Source organism: Gavialis gangeticus, unplaced genomic scaffold (assembly GCF_001723915.1).
Source record: "Gavialis gangeticus isolate Ggan-Ray unplaced genomic scaffold, GavGan_comp1, whole genome shotgun sequence".
Classification (NCBI taxonomy): Eukaryota; Metazoa; Chordata; order Crocodylia; family Gavialidae; genus Gavialis; species Gavialis gangeticus.
In genome coordinates, this window is record NW_017729024.1 from 118,230,999 (window position 1) to 118,244,531 (window position 13,533).

The 13,533-nt window shown below is 45.3% G+C and overlaps 1 protein-coding gene across 2 annotated transcripts in view; it reads right to left on the reverse strand.

Moving 5' to 3' along the window:
• Positions 1-13,533, reverse strand: part of KDM4C (lysine demethylase 4C) — a 532,790-nt gene that overhangs the window by 8,584 nt on the left and 510,673 nt on the right. Inside the window, exons 20-22 of one of the 2 annotated variants that reach the window (XM_019517601.1) lie at positions 12,519-12,638; positions 2,144-2,236; positions 1,884-1,956 (exon numbers count right to left, since the gene is read on the reverse strand). In XM_019517601.1, coding sequence (XP_019373146.1) covers positions 1,915-1,956; positions 2,144-2,236; positions 12,519-12,638 — 255 coding nt within the window. In that variant the 3' untranslated portion in view covers positions 1,884-1,914. The remainder of the gene's footprint in view (positions 1-1,883; positions 1,957-2,143; positions 2,237-12,518; positions 12,639-13,533) is intronic. The other variant, XM_019517600.1, reaches the window with a different exon arrangement.

Consider the following 13,533-nt stretch of genomic DNA (forward strand, 5'->3'; position numbering starts at 1 on the left):
TATGCCTCTCCACTTTGGGCTGAAAAGACCTCAATGCAACAAGATTTGACCTAGGCTCAGGCATGATCCAGGTTACTCACCAACCCCTCTTAGACTCCTGCGTGACTGGGGTTTCAGGAATATTATGCAAGACATGCATGGCGGCATAAGCAATTGCCCATGACTGCCAACTTCCAGCTGCCAGCACCTGGGGAGAACCATCAAACTGCCTTGCCCTGCAGTTCGAAGCTGTGCATGTACCTGGGGAGCAGGAAACTCCCCAGTCCCCAGCTACCATTTCCATGTGCAGGAGGGAAGGGGGGTCTTTATAGCTCCCTATGCACAAGAGATCGATGACCCTCTTTTCAGTGTCTGGATCCAAACATCTGGGGAGATTCCAAAACTATGGATGCAACCCAGCTGCCAATGCATCACTCCACAAAGCAGCACATGCAGCTGGGGAGAAGGGAGCTCCCAGCTGCCATTTCCATGGGTGCCCCAGGACTTAAGTGGCTAAGCTGCTGGGAGCCTTAGCTACATACCTGTTTTTTAAAGGTCTGGGACACAGTGAGCCCAACATCAAGGAGATACTCCCTGATGTTGGGCTCAGTTTCCCTACCCACCCTTCTGTCTCTTGAGATCTGGCAGAGGCACCAGGTTCAGGACCTAGTGCTGCCTCAAGGTGGATGCTTCTTACTGGGTAAGGGGAACTTGTGTCCCAGACTTTGGGACTGCCCAGTGCTACATCTTTGTGGCTCACTGGCAATATTATCATGCCACAAATTGGCTTTAATGTGTGGCAGGGTTACTATTTATGGTGCAATTAACATCTTAATCGTACCACAAACACAACATGTGTCAGGGCTCTTCTGGCTTCTCTGCTCTGTTCTGATCCACTTCTTCCTGGGAAAGGTATGTAAATTCTACACAAGTCTCTGAATATACCACCAGAGTAAACAAAGACTGAGGGTCTGTTTGACAAATTGCACACTACCCCAGGAAGTAGAATACTTAGGTCCTAGGCTCCCCTCAAGACACAAACCTACATCTCCCACTTCCCAGAGAAAGCCCCGACTATACAGCCATGGGAAAGCCAGGGCTCTCAGCATTTTGCACCCCTCTGCTTGAAGCAGGGTCACTGGCCAACCAAGGGTAAAGGACTCATGGGGACAAAGGGAGAGCAAGTAAGGGGGTCTGTTCCACAGTGGGGTGGTGGGTAATCCCCTGGAAGCACTTGATTATGGCCCCCAATCACAATTCTGCTCGTAAATTTTATCCATGGACTATCTGATGCAAAATACATGAAAGACATTGGGAGAAGGGGCTAAAAACCAGGGGGCCCTCTCTTCTGATACACTGCCCACCTCCTTGGACCATGAAGCCAAACTCCGCTTAACTGGTCAACTCTTGGCACCATGACTCTTTTCAGTCACTGTTTACATGGCCAGCCCCAAAGGCGGGGGCGGGGAGGGGAAGGGGGAGGGCATGTAAACTCTCCCTGAAACACTCTTGTTATTCATGATGGGCAGCTGGCTAGTACATAATATAAACTTCCTCTTAACTCCAGTAGTTGTGTGTTAGAAACCATTCTTAGTCTATAATGAGCCTACATTTTATATTATATGGTACTGTACATGAACAACTAGCTGTCACATATTGGTTGTCAGGAAATGAGAACATTTTAGATCTAATCCAAACCACACTGGAGTCCTTGGAAGTTTTTCCATTAAATGCATTTTGGACAAGTACCTACTTTTTTAGATTCAGCTTGTTGTATTTTGTTAAACTTTGTGATTTCAGAACTATAAGGCTTTGAGAAGTTGGGAAGTTAAAATAAACACTGTATGTACTTGATAAGAGTATGGAGCAAACAGTGCATCTGTCAATGTGAGAAGTTTCCTTACTTGATTCTTCATGATCTGACAGATGTCCCTTTCAACAGTCAAGAGATGTGCCTGATGACAGTATTTTTCTGTACTGGAAGAAAAGTAAACCATTCTCACTGGCCACTGTACACTTTTATAAGTTGTGTTAATTTACCCAGTCACACTTGCATAGACTCTTCACAAAAATCCCTGTACAGTATATGAGGGGCTAAATTCAGCTCAGCTGAATGACAGTTAGAGTAAGTTAAAGAGTATAACACATATTTGCAAATACTTACAAAACGTGCTTTCACTCTTTTAGGCAGCTCTTCATCGAGGGTGTAGATCTCTTCCCGCTTCATTGCTATCTGAGACCCATCTTCAAATTCAACCTGATTAAGAAACAGGAATTTTAAAAATGAAGTCAAATCATTATTTACAATCCTTGGAAGCTCTCCAACACCAGACATATGCAACAATTTATGTACAGAGATATAGGAAATTTAACATTTACAAATGTTTGGTTATTTATTTTTACGAAGGAAATACAAAGAAACAGCATTAACTCCACAGTTAAAAATTAGGGATGTACTTCATAAATAATCACCATTAGCTTAAAGTGCAGAAGGACTGCAACACCAGCACTGACATTTGCACAAAAGAATTCAAATGTATTTGATTAGGAATAGTAAATAATATCAAAATATACAACATTGCTTTATAAAGACATCTTAACAATATGCTGCTATGTTCTTTACATTCATTTTTTATATTCTAACTCATACAAATTAATTTTACCAGCTTGTGTTTCAAGGGTACCCAAGACCAAATGAAAAGTAAGAAGGTATGAGTGACACTAAAGGAAATACCAGTTAACAGAATTACACTGAATCTGATGGAATTTCTTTAAAATGCTCTGTTCAGAAGATGAAAAGCTTTATCATGCTTAGGTTTAGATTTAATCTAACATGAACCCCTTTAGCAGAAAATGAGAAAGGAAATGTAGCTAGGTGTGGGGAATGCTAAAATACTGAGCCTTTGAACCATTTATACCTTTCTCAATAGCTACTAACTTTTAAAAAACATTTGGTAGAATATTTCGCCTGTCAGACATAGTTTGAGTTCCTTTAGAAACTTCAGTTAAAAGCAAGTCTGCAGAAAACTCATAAAGGACCCAATCCTGAAGTCCTGTTTGACTATCTGACTGTTTACCAAGGATCTGGGTCTTCTGTTTCCTATGGAAAAATGGAGAAAACCATGGATTTCCTGGTTTTATCAGAGAAAATGCAGATTTTCTCTTTTAGCAGAGAAACCCACGGATTTCCCCCTCTTGCAAAGAGCTCTGCAGGCTGGTAGAGTTCCAGCCTGCAAGAGCTGTTTGCAAAAACGGCAGAAAAGCCCCAACCCTGCCTGGAGGGTCAGAGGAAGGGGGAAGGAGAGGGGGAAGGGTGGAACCTGTGGCTTTTAGTCAGTCGCAAGGCCTAAGTCAGGCTCACTTTCCTCCCGGAGCCTGTGAAGTGGTAATTGGGGCTTGCAGGAGGCTGGGGGGTTGCAGGGCAGGGCTGGGGTGGAAGCTGGCTGAGGGAGCAGGCAGGTGTTGGGGAAATACATGGAGTGCCTGGCCAGCACCTCCATGTGCAGCTTCCCTTAAGGGCTGCTAGAGCCACTTTGGTTTCACATGCCCCTGGCCAGGTACTCTGGCCACGAGCAAGGAGGTGTTGGGGAAATACAAGGAGTGCCCAGCCAGCTCCACATCACCCCGCTCAAGGCTGGAGCGCTTGGCCAGGGGCACATGAAACCAAAGTGGCCCTAGCAGCCCTTAAGGGAAGCTACACGCAGAAGTGCTGGCAGGGAGCAGGGAGATGTGGAGCCGGCTGCACACTCTATGTTGTTTACTCTCACGGGACAGGGGAGACCCGTGCCCCCAGACCTGTGTGGGGGACAGGCTGCCGGCTTGAGCTCCTGCCCTGCTCCCGTCCCTGCGACCCAGTATGGTTGGGGACAGAGGAGCTGCAGGGGGATCTCCTAGCAGCTGCTCGTTCTGCGCTGCCCCAGCAATCCACCTTCTGCACGCAGGGCTGCACTGAGGGAAGCAGTGAGGGGCTCCACCACTCACAGCAGCAGCCAGTGCAGGAGGTGCAGTGGGGGAGCAAGGAAATTCTGGCATGGCCCCACTGTTTCCAGCCATGCCAGGTCTTGCCTGTGGAGCTACAGCAGCCCCATGGGAGGGAAGCAGGGCAGGAGCTCAAGCCCACAGCCTGCCCCCTGCATTGATCTGGGGGCACAGGTTCCCCTGGGAGTGTGCATGGCCACCAGGAGCCAGCCCTGCCCTTGCCTGAGTCAGCAGCAGGCAGTCAGCAGTGCGGGAGCTGGCTCTGTGCTCCTGTTGCAGATGCCTTCTGTTGAGGGCAGGGAGCTGTGGACCTGAGTCTCTGGTCCCATAGCCCTAGCAGCTGGGGGCCCCCTCCAGCAGGGCAAGGGGCACAAGCAGGGCTGGGAGGCTGTTGGGGCAGAGAGGGGCACCAGCAAGGCCGGGGGGGACAGACAGACTGTGGGGGGCCTTTAATTTAAATCATGGATTTTGGGGGTTTTATCAGAGAATTTGCAATTTTTTATCACGGAAAACCAGGATCCCTGCTGATTAGAATAGGTAGCAGGTAAGAGTTGCAGGACTAGATCTAAGCTATGTATACCCCGATGTAGCACCGATAAACTATATATCAAAACTTAGTTTTAAATCTTTGTTTGGCGAAGTTGACAGTGAGTCCAAGCATGTCATACACTACACAGAAACAATCAAGAGTGATCTAGAGCTCTTCACTTGAGCAGGCAAACAGGACACCACCAGTGTACTGAAGATCAGAAATGGAGGATTTGATTATTGTTTATCTTGGATTAGGATTGTAGCTGGTTTATGTCAAAGAGATTCCCGTCCACGTGATACTGGATGCTGACTGCAGATGAAAGTCAATCAGCAATGAGAAGTGGAATAGATGTGATATAATTGGAAAAAAGTGTTGTTGCAATCACCATCCTTGCTTGACTCAGGTTCTAAGAGTGAAAGGGTCCATTTCCAAGACATTGCTCAGGACAGTTGGTATCATGGCATTGTGATGAAGTCTGACAATGGTAACGAATTTTCATCAGGATTTCCTATAAGGCCTTTCTGTTGACTGAATCAAAGGACTTAGTCAGGTTAATGAAGGCCATGTAAAGATATTGAAGTTGCTTGTGGCACTTCCTCTGTAGAAACAAATATTATATCTAGTGCATCTATGTGGTAAAAACCACATTAGGACTTGGGTAAAATCTCCCTAGCTAGGAAAGCACATCTACTGATGACAACATGGGTGTGGATCTTTTCAGCTATGAATAGGAGTTCAATACTACAATAACTATTGCAATCTGATGAACCTCCTGTCTTGAACAAGGTAACAACTCTGGCATCTCTGAAGCCACTTGAAATTTGTTCATGTTTCCAGATTTTCATAATAATGTGCAACTGGTGAGCTGGTATCGCTAGGACCACATGCTTTGTTGTTCCTTCATCTGCGTAATGGTTTTTAAGGCCCCTTGACAACTTGGTGCATCTGCAAGGCAGTCCTTAATGGGGTGTTGTGGAATGGCTTTAATGGTATTGTTCTCTTTGTTTTGCTCTCAAATTTTCCTCTCGATCTCAGCTTTAATGTGGTGTTAAATGTCTTGCCTTGGTTTGGAGATGATGTAATTCTGCTAAGCTTTGACAGCTCTCCTTTAACTGTGAAAGGTACAGACAGAAGTGCAGCTCCTAGCTGTAACTCAGAATGATTTTTGCAAAGCACTCCAAATTACATTTCTCTGGACCAAACAGAAGTTCGCTGGTGGTTCCAGGGGGGAGGGGAATCTAGCTGCGGCTGGGAGCCTGCAGCCAGGTTCCCATAGCAACAGCCAGGCTCTCTGCTAGTGCTCACTGTTTTCACAATTGGAGGGGGGAGGCTCCAATAAATCTTCCCCACTCTCGGGAGGGGGTTGTGGGGAGGTTGAAAAAAATCCCAGACTGAACTCCCTTCACTCCTTCCCCCCTCCCATTCTGAAAACAGAGCAGACAAGTTGCAAAAGACGCTACATTTTGAAATGTCTTTATATGATACCTCATGCAATAAGGGGTCAGATTTTCACCCAATCAGCCATTTTTAATGTGTTTGCAGCCATGCACTTGTGTTTGGTCACAGCTATAAGCTGCTTTCTGTAGCCAAATCAGGTGAAAATTGTCACTTCTGTCTGCACCCAATGACCGCTTGAATTTCTCTATCATTCTCACTGAACCATAGAAAAAGTAGTTCTGGAAGGGACCTTCAGAGATCATTCAGTCCAATCCCCACCTGAGGCAGGATCTTCCCTGTCCCCCTGCCATCCTACACAAATCCATGGTCTAACTCAGGGGTGTCAAAGAAAGACCTTGCTAAAAATGATCATCTCCAGCACTGCTTCAGTGGGAAACTCTCTGACCTCCCTGATAATCTTGACACCACTGATCATTGGGAGAGCCCCAAGAAAGGAATCCATTAGGTGTGTGAAGATCCTATATGCTGGATCCAGCCAGTGGATCCCCATCATCCAGCCTCAGGTCTCAGAGTTGACCCACATGTAGGAGGAGGTGAGTGCCAGATTGGCCCCACACAGGGTGCAGGCCCCATGCTCCAAGTGGTGCCTGCTCTGGCTAGTTTGAGACTGTGTTATGCACACAGTGCCCACTCCACCTAGCTTGGGATTATGGTACATGCAGCACCCACTCCAGCTGGCCCAGGACCTGCACTGCATGCAGTGCCTGTCCTGGCTGGTTTAGGGCGGGATCTGCATGCAACATGGGTTCTGAATTGGCTGGAGGGGATGCTGCATACAGTGCCTGTCCTAGACCAGTCAGGTTCTGCATGTGGAGCAATCCCAGGGCATCCAAAGTGGAGGCTGAATGCACTAGATCACGCTTGATGGGGAAGAAGGGCAGTGAGTTCAATGTGGCTGGTGGACCAGCCCCATGCAACTTATCTGGCCCATGAGGCCAGATGACTGACACCCCTAGTCTATTAGGAAAACTACACAGCCAGCCCTGAGATGACCAAAAGAAATAACACCCTAAACTTTCAGAAGTAAATCAGGGAGACAATGAATTCTGATCATTTCTTTTTGGAGAAGCCAAGAGATTCTTTGCATAACTAATGGAATGGATGCATTTCTTGAGGCTCTTCCAGTGATCAATGGTGTTAAGATCATCAGGGAGGTCAGAGAGTTTCCCACTGAAGCACTGCTGAAGATGATTGCATTCAAGCATTCAAATTTGAACCTCTTCCTTGGTTGCTTCTTTTGTTTACATCATTTTGGGGCAATATGAATGTTTAGTATAGAACGTATCAAACTACGATCCATCAAGCAGTTATCTGCCCTAATCACAGTTCTGGTGATATGGAGGACACAACAGTCCTAAACATGTACTATGATACAGTCAATCAGGTGCCAGTGTTTTGAATGGCGATGCATCCATGATGTCTTCCATATGTTGGTTTGTTGGAATAAGGAATTTGTAATGAAGAGATCATATTCCAAACACATGCTCAGAAGGAGAATTCAATTTTAACTGACCTTCCCCACTACTTCCTTTCCAAGCATTCCTTTCAACAGTTCAAAGTTGATGCCCGGTCTACCATTATTTTGGGAGAACTTGGTCAAGTTCAGTACAGAATTATTTTTTTGTTATCTGCATCAAGAGTCAGGGTATATGCACTGATGATTCTTGTATGTTTCTGTTGGCCATTTGAAGACAAAGAGCTACAAGATACTCACTGATGCCAACCAGACATTCTGGAATCTGAGTAAAAATCTGGATCTTCATAGCAACACCAGTGCCATGCATATGTCTGTCTTTCAGCTTTTCCTTTCCAATAAAAGATCCAGCCACCACCATGCTCTGTAAACTACCCCACTCTTGCACATCTAGTCTCAGTGGCTAAGTACAGATAGTCAAAAAGCTTGAGGCAGAATTGATTCAATCTATGCAACATCCTCTAAGCTGTGTAGATCAGACCATTAATGAACAGAATACAAATTCACTCACCAGTTGGCCAAGACAAGCAGATGCTTGGCCAAGGCCACAAGGTGGGGGACTCTTGTGCATGCCTCCCAGCTCTACCAGGCTACAAATGTCCCAGACCTGCCCCCTCACCACCTTCTCAGCCATGGGGGCAGGCAGATGTGGGGGGAACAAATCCCCCTGCCCCAGCCCCCTAGCCAGAATCTCTATAGTGGGAGGGGGGGAAGTCCCAAAGATGGGGGCTTTCTTCCCTACATGCTCCACCAGGCTGCCAGTGCTCCATGCCTGTCAGACATGGGGGGGAAGAGTGGAGAGGGAATGGACCCTCCCTCCCCCATACTGTGCAGACCCCAATTGGGGGCACACAGGGCCAGGACAGAGGGGTCTGTTTCCTCCCTCCACCCCTGTGCTGGTGGGGCTGCCTGAGCTCTGTGACACCCAGGGTTGGGGCCCCTGGACTGGGCTGGAACAGACAAGCTGGAGCAGAGGCTAGTCTGTGTAACCTGCGAGGAGAGTTAGCAGGGATCTGCACAGCGTCTTGGGATGCATGGGAATGAGATCTAACTTATGTCAAGAGGGGATCTGGGACAGAAGTTTGAGAGACCAGTTTAACCTAAACCAGTTAAGTCTGATACTAAATCCATCCAGGTCTATCTTAAACTGGTTTCAGCCATTTTGAAAGCAGTCTATGTGCACTGAACTTCTGTTCTGTCACAGGTTTAAATTGGTTTCGGATCACTTATACTTGTTTATTTGTAAAGTCTGTCCCTAGTCACTAAATTCAGCAGTGTCAATATCAAATAGTACATGTTCTTTTCCCATGAGTGTTATCCTTCACTCTGGTCAGTCACTGTTATGATTATCCATCAGGGTGTGAACATTCCAGGTCACAAACTTCATTACTTGATTCGGACTCTGAGTGATCGCACTAGAAATGGTTTTCTAGTCAGGTGAAATGAAAACCTAAGTTTAAGAAATCTTTTCTAGTCCCTGACCATACGAGGTGAGCAGAGTGGATCCCAGTCATGGTTGCAGCTGATGAACTGCACACATCTCAGTACCAAGTACAAAATTACCACCATACAACCATCGCTTTCATGTAGATCCATGACTAGGAGCCTCTGGTGGTCACTAGCACCTGCCCCTGTCACCACTCACCCATCACTGTAGGACTTGCTATGGAAGGAAGACAGTTGAATATGTTTTATGTATGCCCTTATGCATCAGCAACCACACAACACTTCATAGGAAGGAAACCTTAATTCAGTGGCAAGGAAAATCTTGATGACCAGAGGTTTCTGTTCTGCTGCAGCCTTTATTCATCTTTGCAGCCACTGTGAAATAGTCTTCCTTCATCCACCTGCTCCACCACCGAGGAGCTTCATTTTTATTTTTGGCTTGCTATTAGTCTGGAAATGTTGCTCTTGACCTTGCTGCCATGGATGACCCTACCAGGAGTACAAAACTCCAGACAGCAAACCTCTTGAGGTTATTGGTAAGGATATTATTTAGGATTAACATGTACAAGCTAACCTGGAGATGTTTGCTTACCTCCAAGCAAGAGTAGGCAGAACAAAGACAATGTGGAAATGAGGCTGTTCTAATGACATAGCCACACATGAATGTGGGGAAACCACAGGTGATAGAATATCTATTGACCTCTACTCTCTTGAAGACCAGTATAACATCAAGGAGCTAGCCAGGGTAAGAGACCGGGCCACAAGATGTGGCTGATTTTGGAAAAACCTACAGTTATGGTGCAGAAGATGAAGCTATTCAGTCATACAATTATTTAGACAGAATACAATATGGTAGTCTAACTCATCCCATTTTAACCAAACTGCATATGTTGCAATTTTGACAAACAGTGTATGTATTATTTTGTATGCATTCATCATGCAATTATTCACAAAGAAATAAAGATTCCTGCTTCACATGTTAAACCAAACTTACATATTATGCATTCAAACAGTGAATAGAGAAAGAAAACCTGCTGCTACACTCCCATTCTGTGTACCTTGTTGTTCCCTCCACGTGGCTTTCTTGTATTAGAACATCATAAATTAACGATTTAATTGAAACTACTAGAAAGCATTTAATTGGGTACATGGACAATTTAGTTATCCAGTGAAGCTCACAAATGGATACTGAAAAGAAACATACAAATAAATAAAATGACTGAGACACCAAACATGGAAGTCTTAGATTTTCAGAATTGTCTTTAAAATGCACAATGCTGCCTAGGATTTGTACAGAGAAACAAGTCTCCAGTTAGATGCTAATGTGGATATTTATGATCATGGTTGTGTCCCCTGCACACACAGCTGGCTTCAAATTCTGTAAATTCCACATAACCATGAGAGAAATCTTACATAAGAATTCCTTTATCAGAATAGAATAGGTTTGTTGAAGGGTTTTTTTTTCCAATCATACAATGGGGGAGCTTCCTAACCCTGAGCTGATTCATAGCCTCCAATATAATTTAGGGGGCAGCCTTTCCGGTTTGCTCTAGGGCACAGGTGGGGAATTATTGACTGGAGGGCCGCTTAAAGAGTTTTGGTGAGACATTGAGGGCTGGAGGTGGGGCTGGGGAGATGCCAACTGATCCTATCCAGCACACTGGCTCCAACTGGGAGCCACTCCAGTCTGCTGTAGCTGGGGCTGGGCTGGGCTGCATACTGCGCAGACTCCTCCATCCTCCTGCATTCATCCCTTCCTCCCTGCCTGCTTCCTGCTGGCATTGCACAGTCCTGGCACTGTGGCTGCTGGCAGCTAGGTCTGCACAGGACAGGGTGCAATGCAGCATGCTGAGTAGCTGTCCCACCTGCTGCAATGAGCTGCTGCCACCATGCTGCACCAGAAAAGTTGGGGGCCAATGCCCTGAGCCAAGCCCCACCCCCCAGCTGATGTGGACTCATCTCCTAGTGATGCTGCAGTGGCAGTGGCTCGTTGTGGTGAGCAAGCAGACAGACAGGATGGCTACTTGGCAGTACACCTCATGCCCTGTCCCATGTGGGCCCAGCTGCCAGTCACAGCACCAACAGGAAGCCAGGCAGAGGGGATGGATGCCGGGGGTGGGGGGAGAATAAAGGAGTATGTGTGCTGTATTATCCAGCCCCAGCTGCGGCAGGGCAAAGCAGAGTGGTGCAGGGCACATCCCTCCATCCTGAGGCTCCCAGAGGTGGCTGGCAGGCTAGACAGGATCAACTGGCAGGCCAGATACAACCCATGGGTCATATTTTGCCCACCCCTGCTCTTGGGGCTGCTGCATTTGTCAGAATACCTGCAGTACCGTGTGTGGCAACCTTGACCTAACACGCTGCCCTTTTTGCCTTCTCCATGCCCCTGTCATAGGGCTTGCAAGGGGTCACTGAAAGGCAGCAATAGAGTGGTTGTCTATAGCTCCTATGCCAAGGGAATTCTCCTGTCGGCAGACAGGGGCCTTTCAGAACCTCCTTATGTAGTTCCACCCCTTGTAATGGTATCAGAGGGGAAGGGTGGGGTGGTGAAGATTTCAGTTCACTGCCTCAGTTTTTCTACCTGTGAAACTGGTTCTCATGAGGATGAATATTTTTTAAAATGTTGTAAAGATAAGCCGGTCTATAAAACAACTGTGCACAGGTTTTTATGCAGATCCGTTTATCTTCAAAACATAATACAGGCTGTAAACATAAGGGAACCAGTAGAGTTCAGAGATTTGTGCAAGAGATCAGGAACCTGGGGACCTCAGTTTGACTGAAAGTCATTGGCAGAAGTGAAAATGTTATCAGAAGAAGTCACCTAACCTCTGCGTGCCTCCATTTACTGTGGATATTGCAATACTTGAGCACTTTCATGTAGAAGTGGTGAAGCTCTCAAATAGGAAGAATAATGTATGTGAAAAACACTAGATATATAAAGAAAATACAACACATTCTTACTCTTAAAAAGTGCTATTATTTTACTGATTCTTAGTGCAGTTTCCGCTATCCACTTGGGGACTCAAAGATAACTTATCTGTCTTAAATACATGTCTATAAAACACAAATATGCTGTCTCTGAAACCACAAGTCAGATTTTGTGTCTTGCTCACAGTCCTCCATTTGCTTTTCCTTTTACAAAGTATATAACACACTGTTAAGTATGTGGTCAATCAACATAACATCGCCTCATCAAAAGGCTGAAAATATGCTACTTTACTGTGTTTTGCACTGTCCTTCATCCTTTTCGGAACTGCCTCTGGATGCATAATATCAGGTACCCATTAAAATATTACCTGATAATAAAAACAAACAGCAAAAAGAGAACAACATTGTATCACCCTGCAGTCTTAATAATCCAACTCTCCACCTTCATAGGAAGAACTCCACTGAACAACACCAGATTCCTATAAAATTGCTTTCCTTCTGGAGGACAAGTAGAATTACAAATCTCTACGACTGTATTGTTCTTGTAAACATTTGGGGCCATTTCACCAGTTAATGTGAATGCATCACCCTTTAGGAGTCATGACCAAGTTCCACCGTTTTAAAACCAGCAGGGGCATTCAGGTCTGGAGCAGAATGAGTTATTTGTAACAGACATAAAGACATTTGGAAGACAGGCACATAGTAATAAAGAAAGGCACTCACCTGATACATGTGAGCTACATTTGTTCCCAGATATTTTGCACTATACAGCTTTCCATCAGGCCATTTCACTTGGACAACCTCTCCCTCTGCAGGTGGACCCAGTTTTAGGCAATCTCTGCTCTATTTATAAAAAAAGAGATCGTTTCTCAGGTCAGTGAGTAAGCCAATACATTTTAAAATTACCAGTAAAATTACAACTTGATAATTGGAGAGGAGTTATTATCATGTGTGTTTGCAGCATTATAAGCCTGCTAACAGGCTAGCAAAAAAACGCTGTTCATTTCTGCAAGAAGAAAATAGTGACCAAAGAAACACTCTGAGCAACTTGATGTCACAATGTCAAAGCAATGCGTATAAAGCAGAAAATTATCAGCAACTTCACTGCCTTTCTCAAATCCATTTCTGTCACATGTTGGAAATGGGGATTTAAAATGCAGTTATGTGTTTGCTAGGGTTATTTTCTTTCACATATTTGAGCAATTCATATGTTGCTAACTCAAAAGCATTCCTGCTGGATGCCAACTTTACTGACTAAATGCACACGTGACTGGTCAAACTACACAGAACAAGCACATCAGTGAATTGTCTTCTTAGTGCAGTGGTTCTCAAACTTGTCAGACTTAAGACACCTCTTCATTAGACTCACGGCACCCTTCAAAAACACTTAGTTTTCACCTGTATTTTGGCTGTGGAAAAATAATAAAGTGCTTCTTCTGTTGCAAGTCACTCAGACCACAGCAGGTCAGGATATTTTTAATGCTATGGATTCTTATTTGAAATTCCTGCATTTATTTTGTGAATCGTATTTCCACACCTAACAGTGCTAACATTGCATGAAACCCTGCAGCACCCTTGAAAGGAATTCAAAGCATCCTGGGATGCCACAGCACCCTAGCTGAGAATTACTAGCTTAGAGAAATACAGAAAGAGATTAATAGATTCACATAGATTCATAGATGTAGGGTCAGAAGGGACCTTGCAGATCTTCTAGTCTGACCCCCTGCCCTGGACAGGA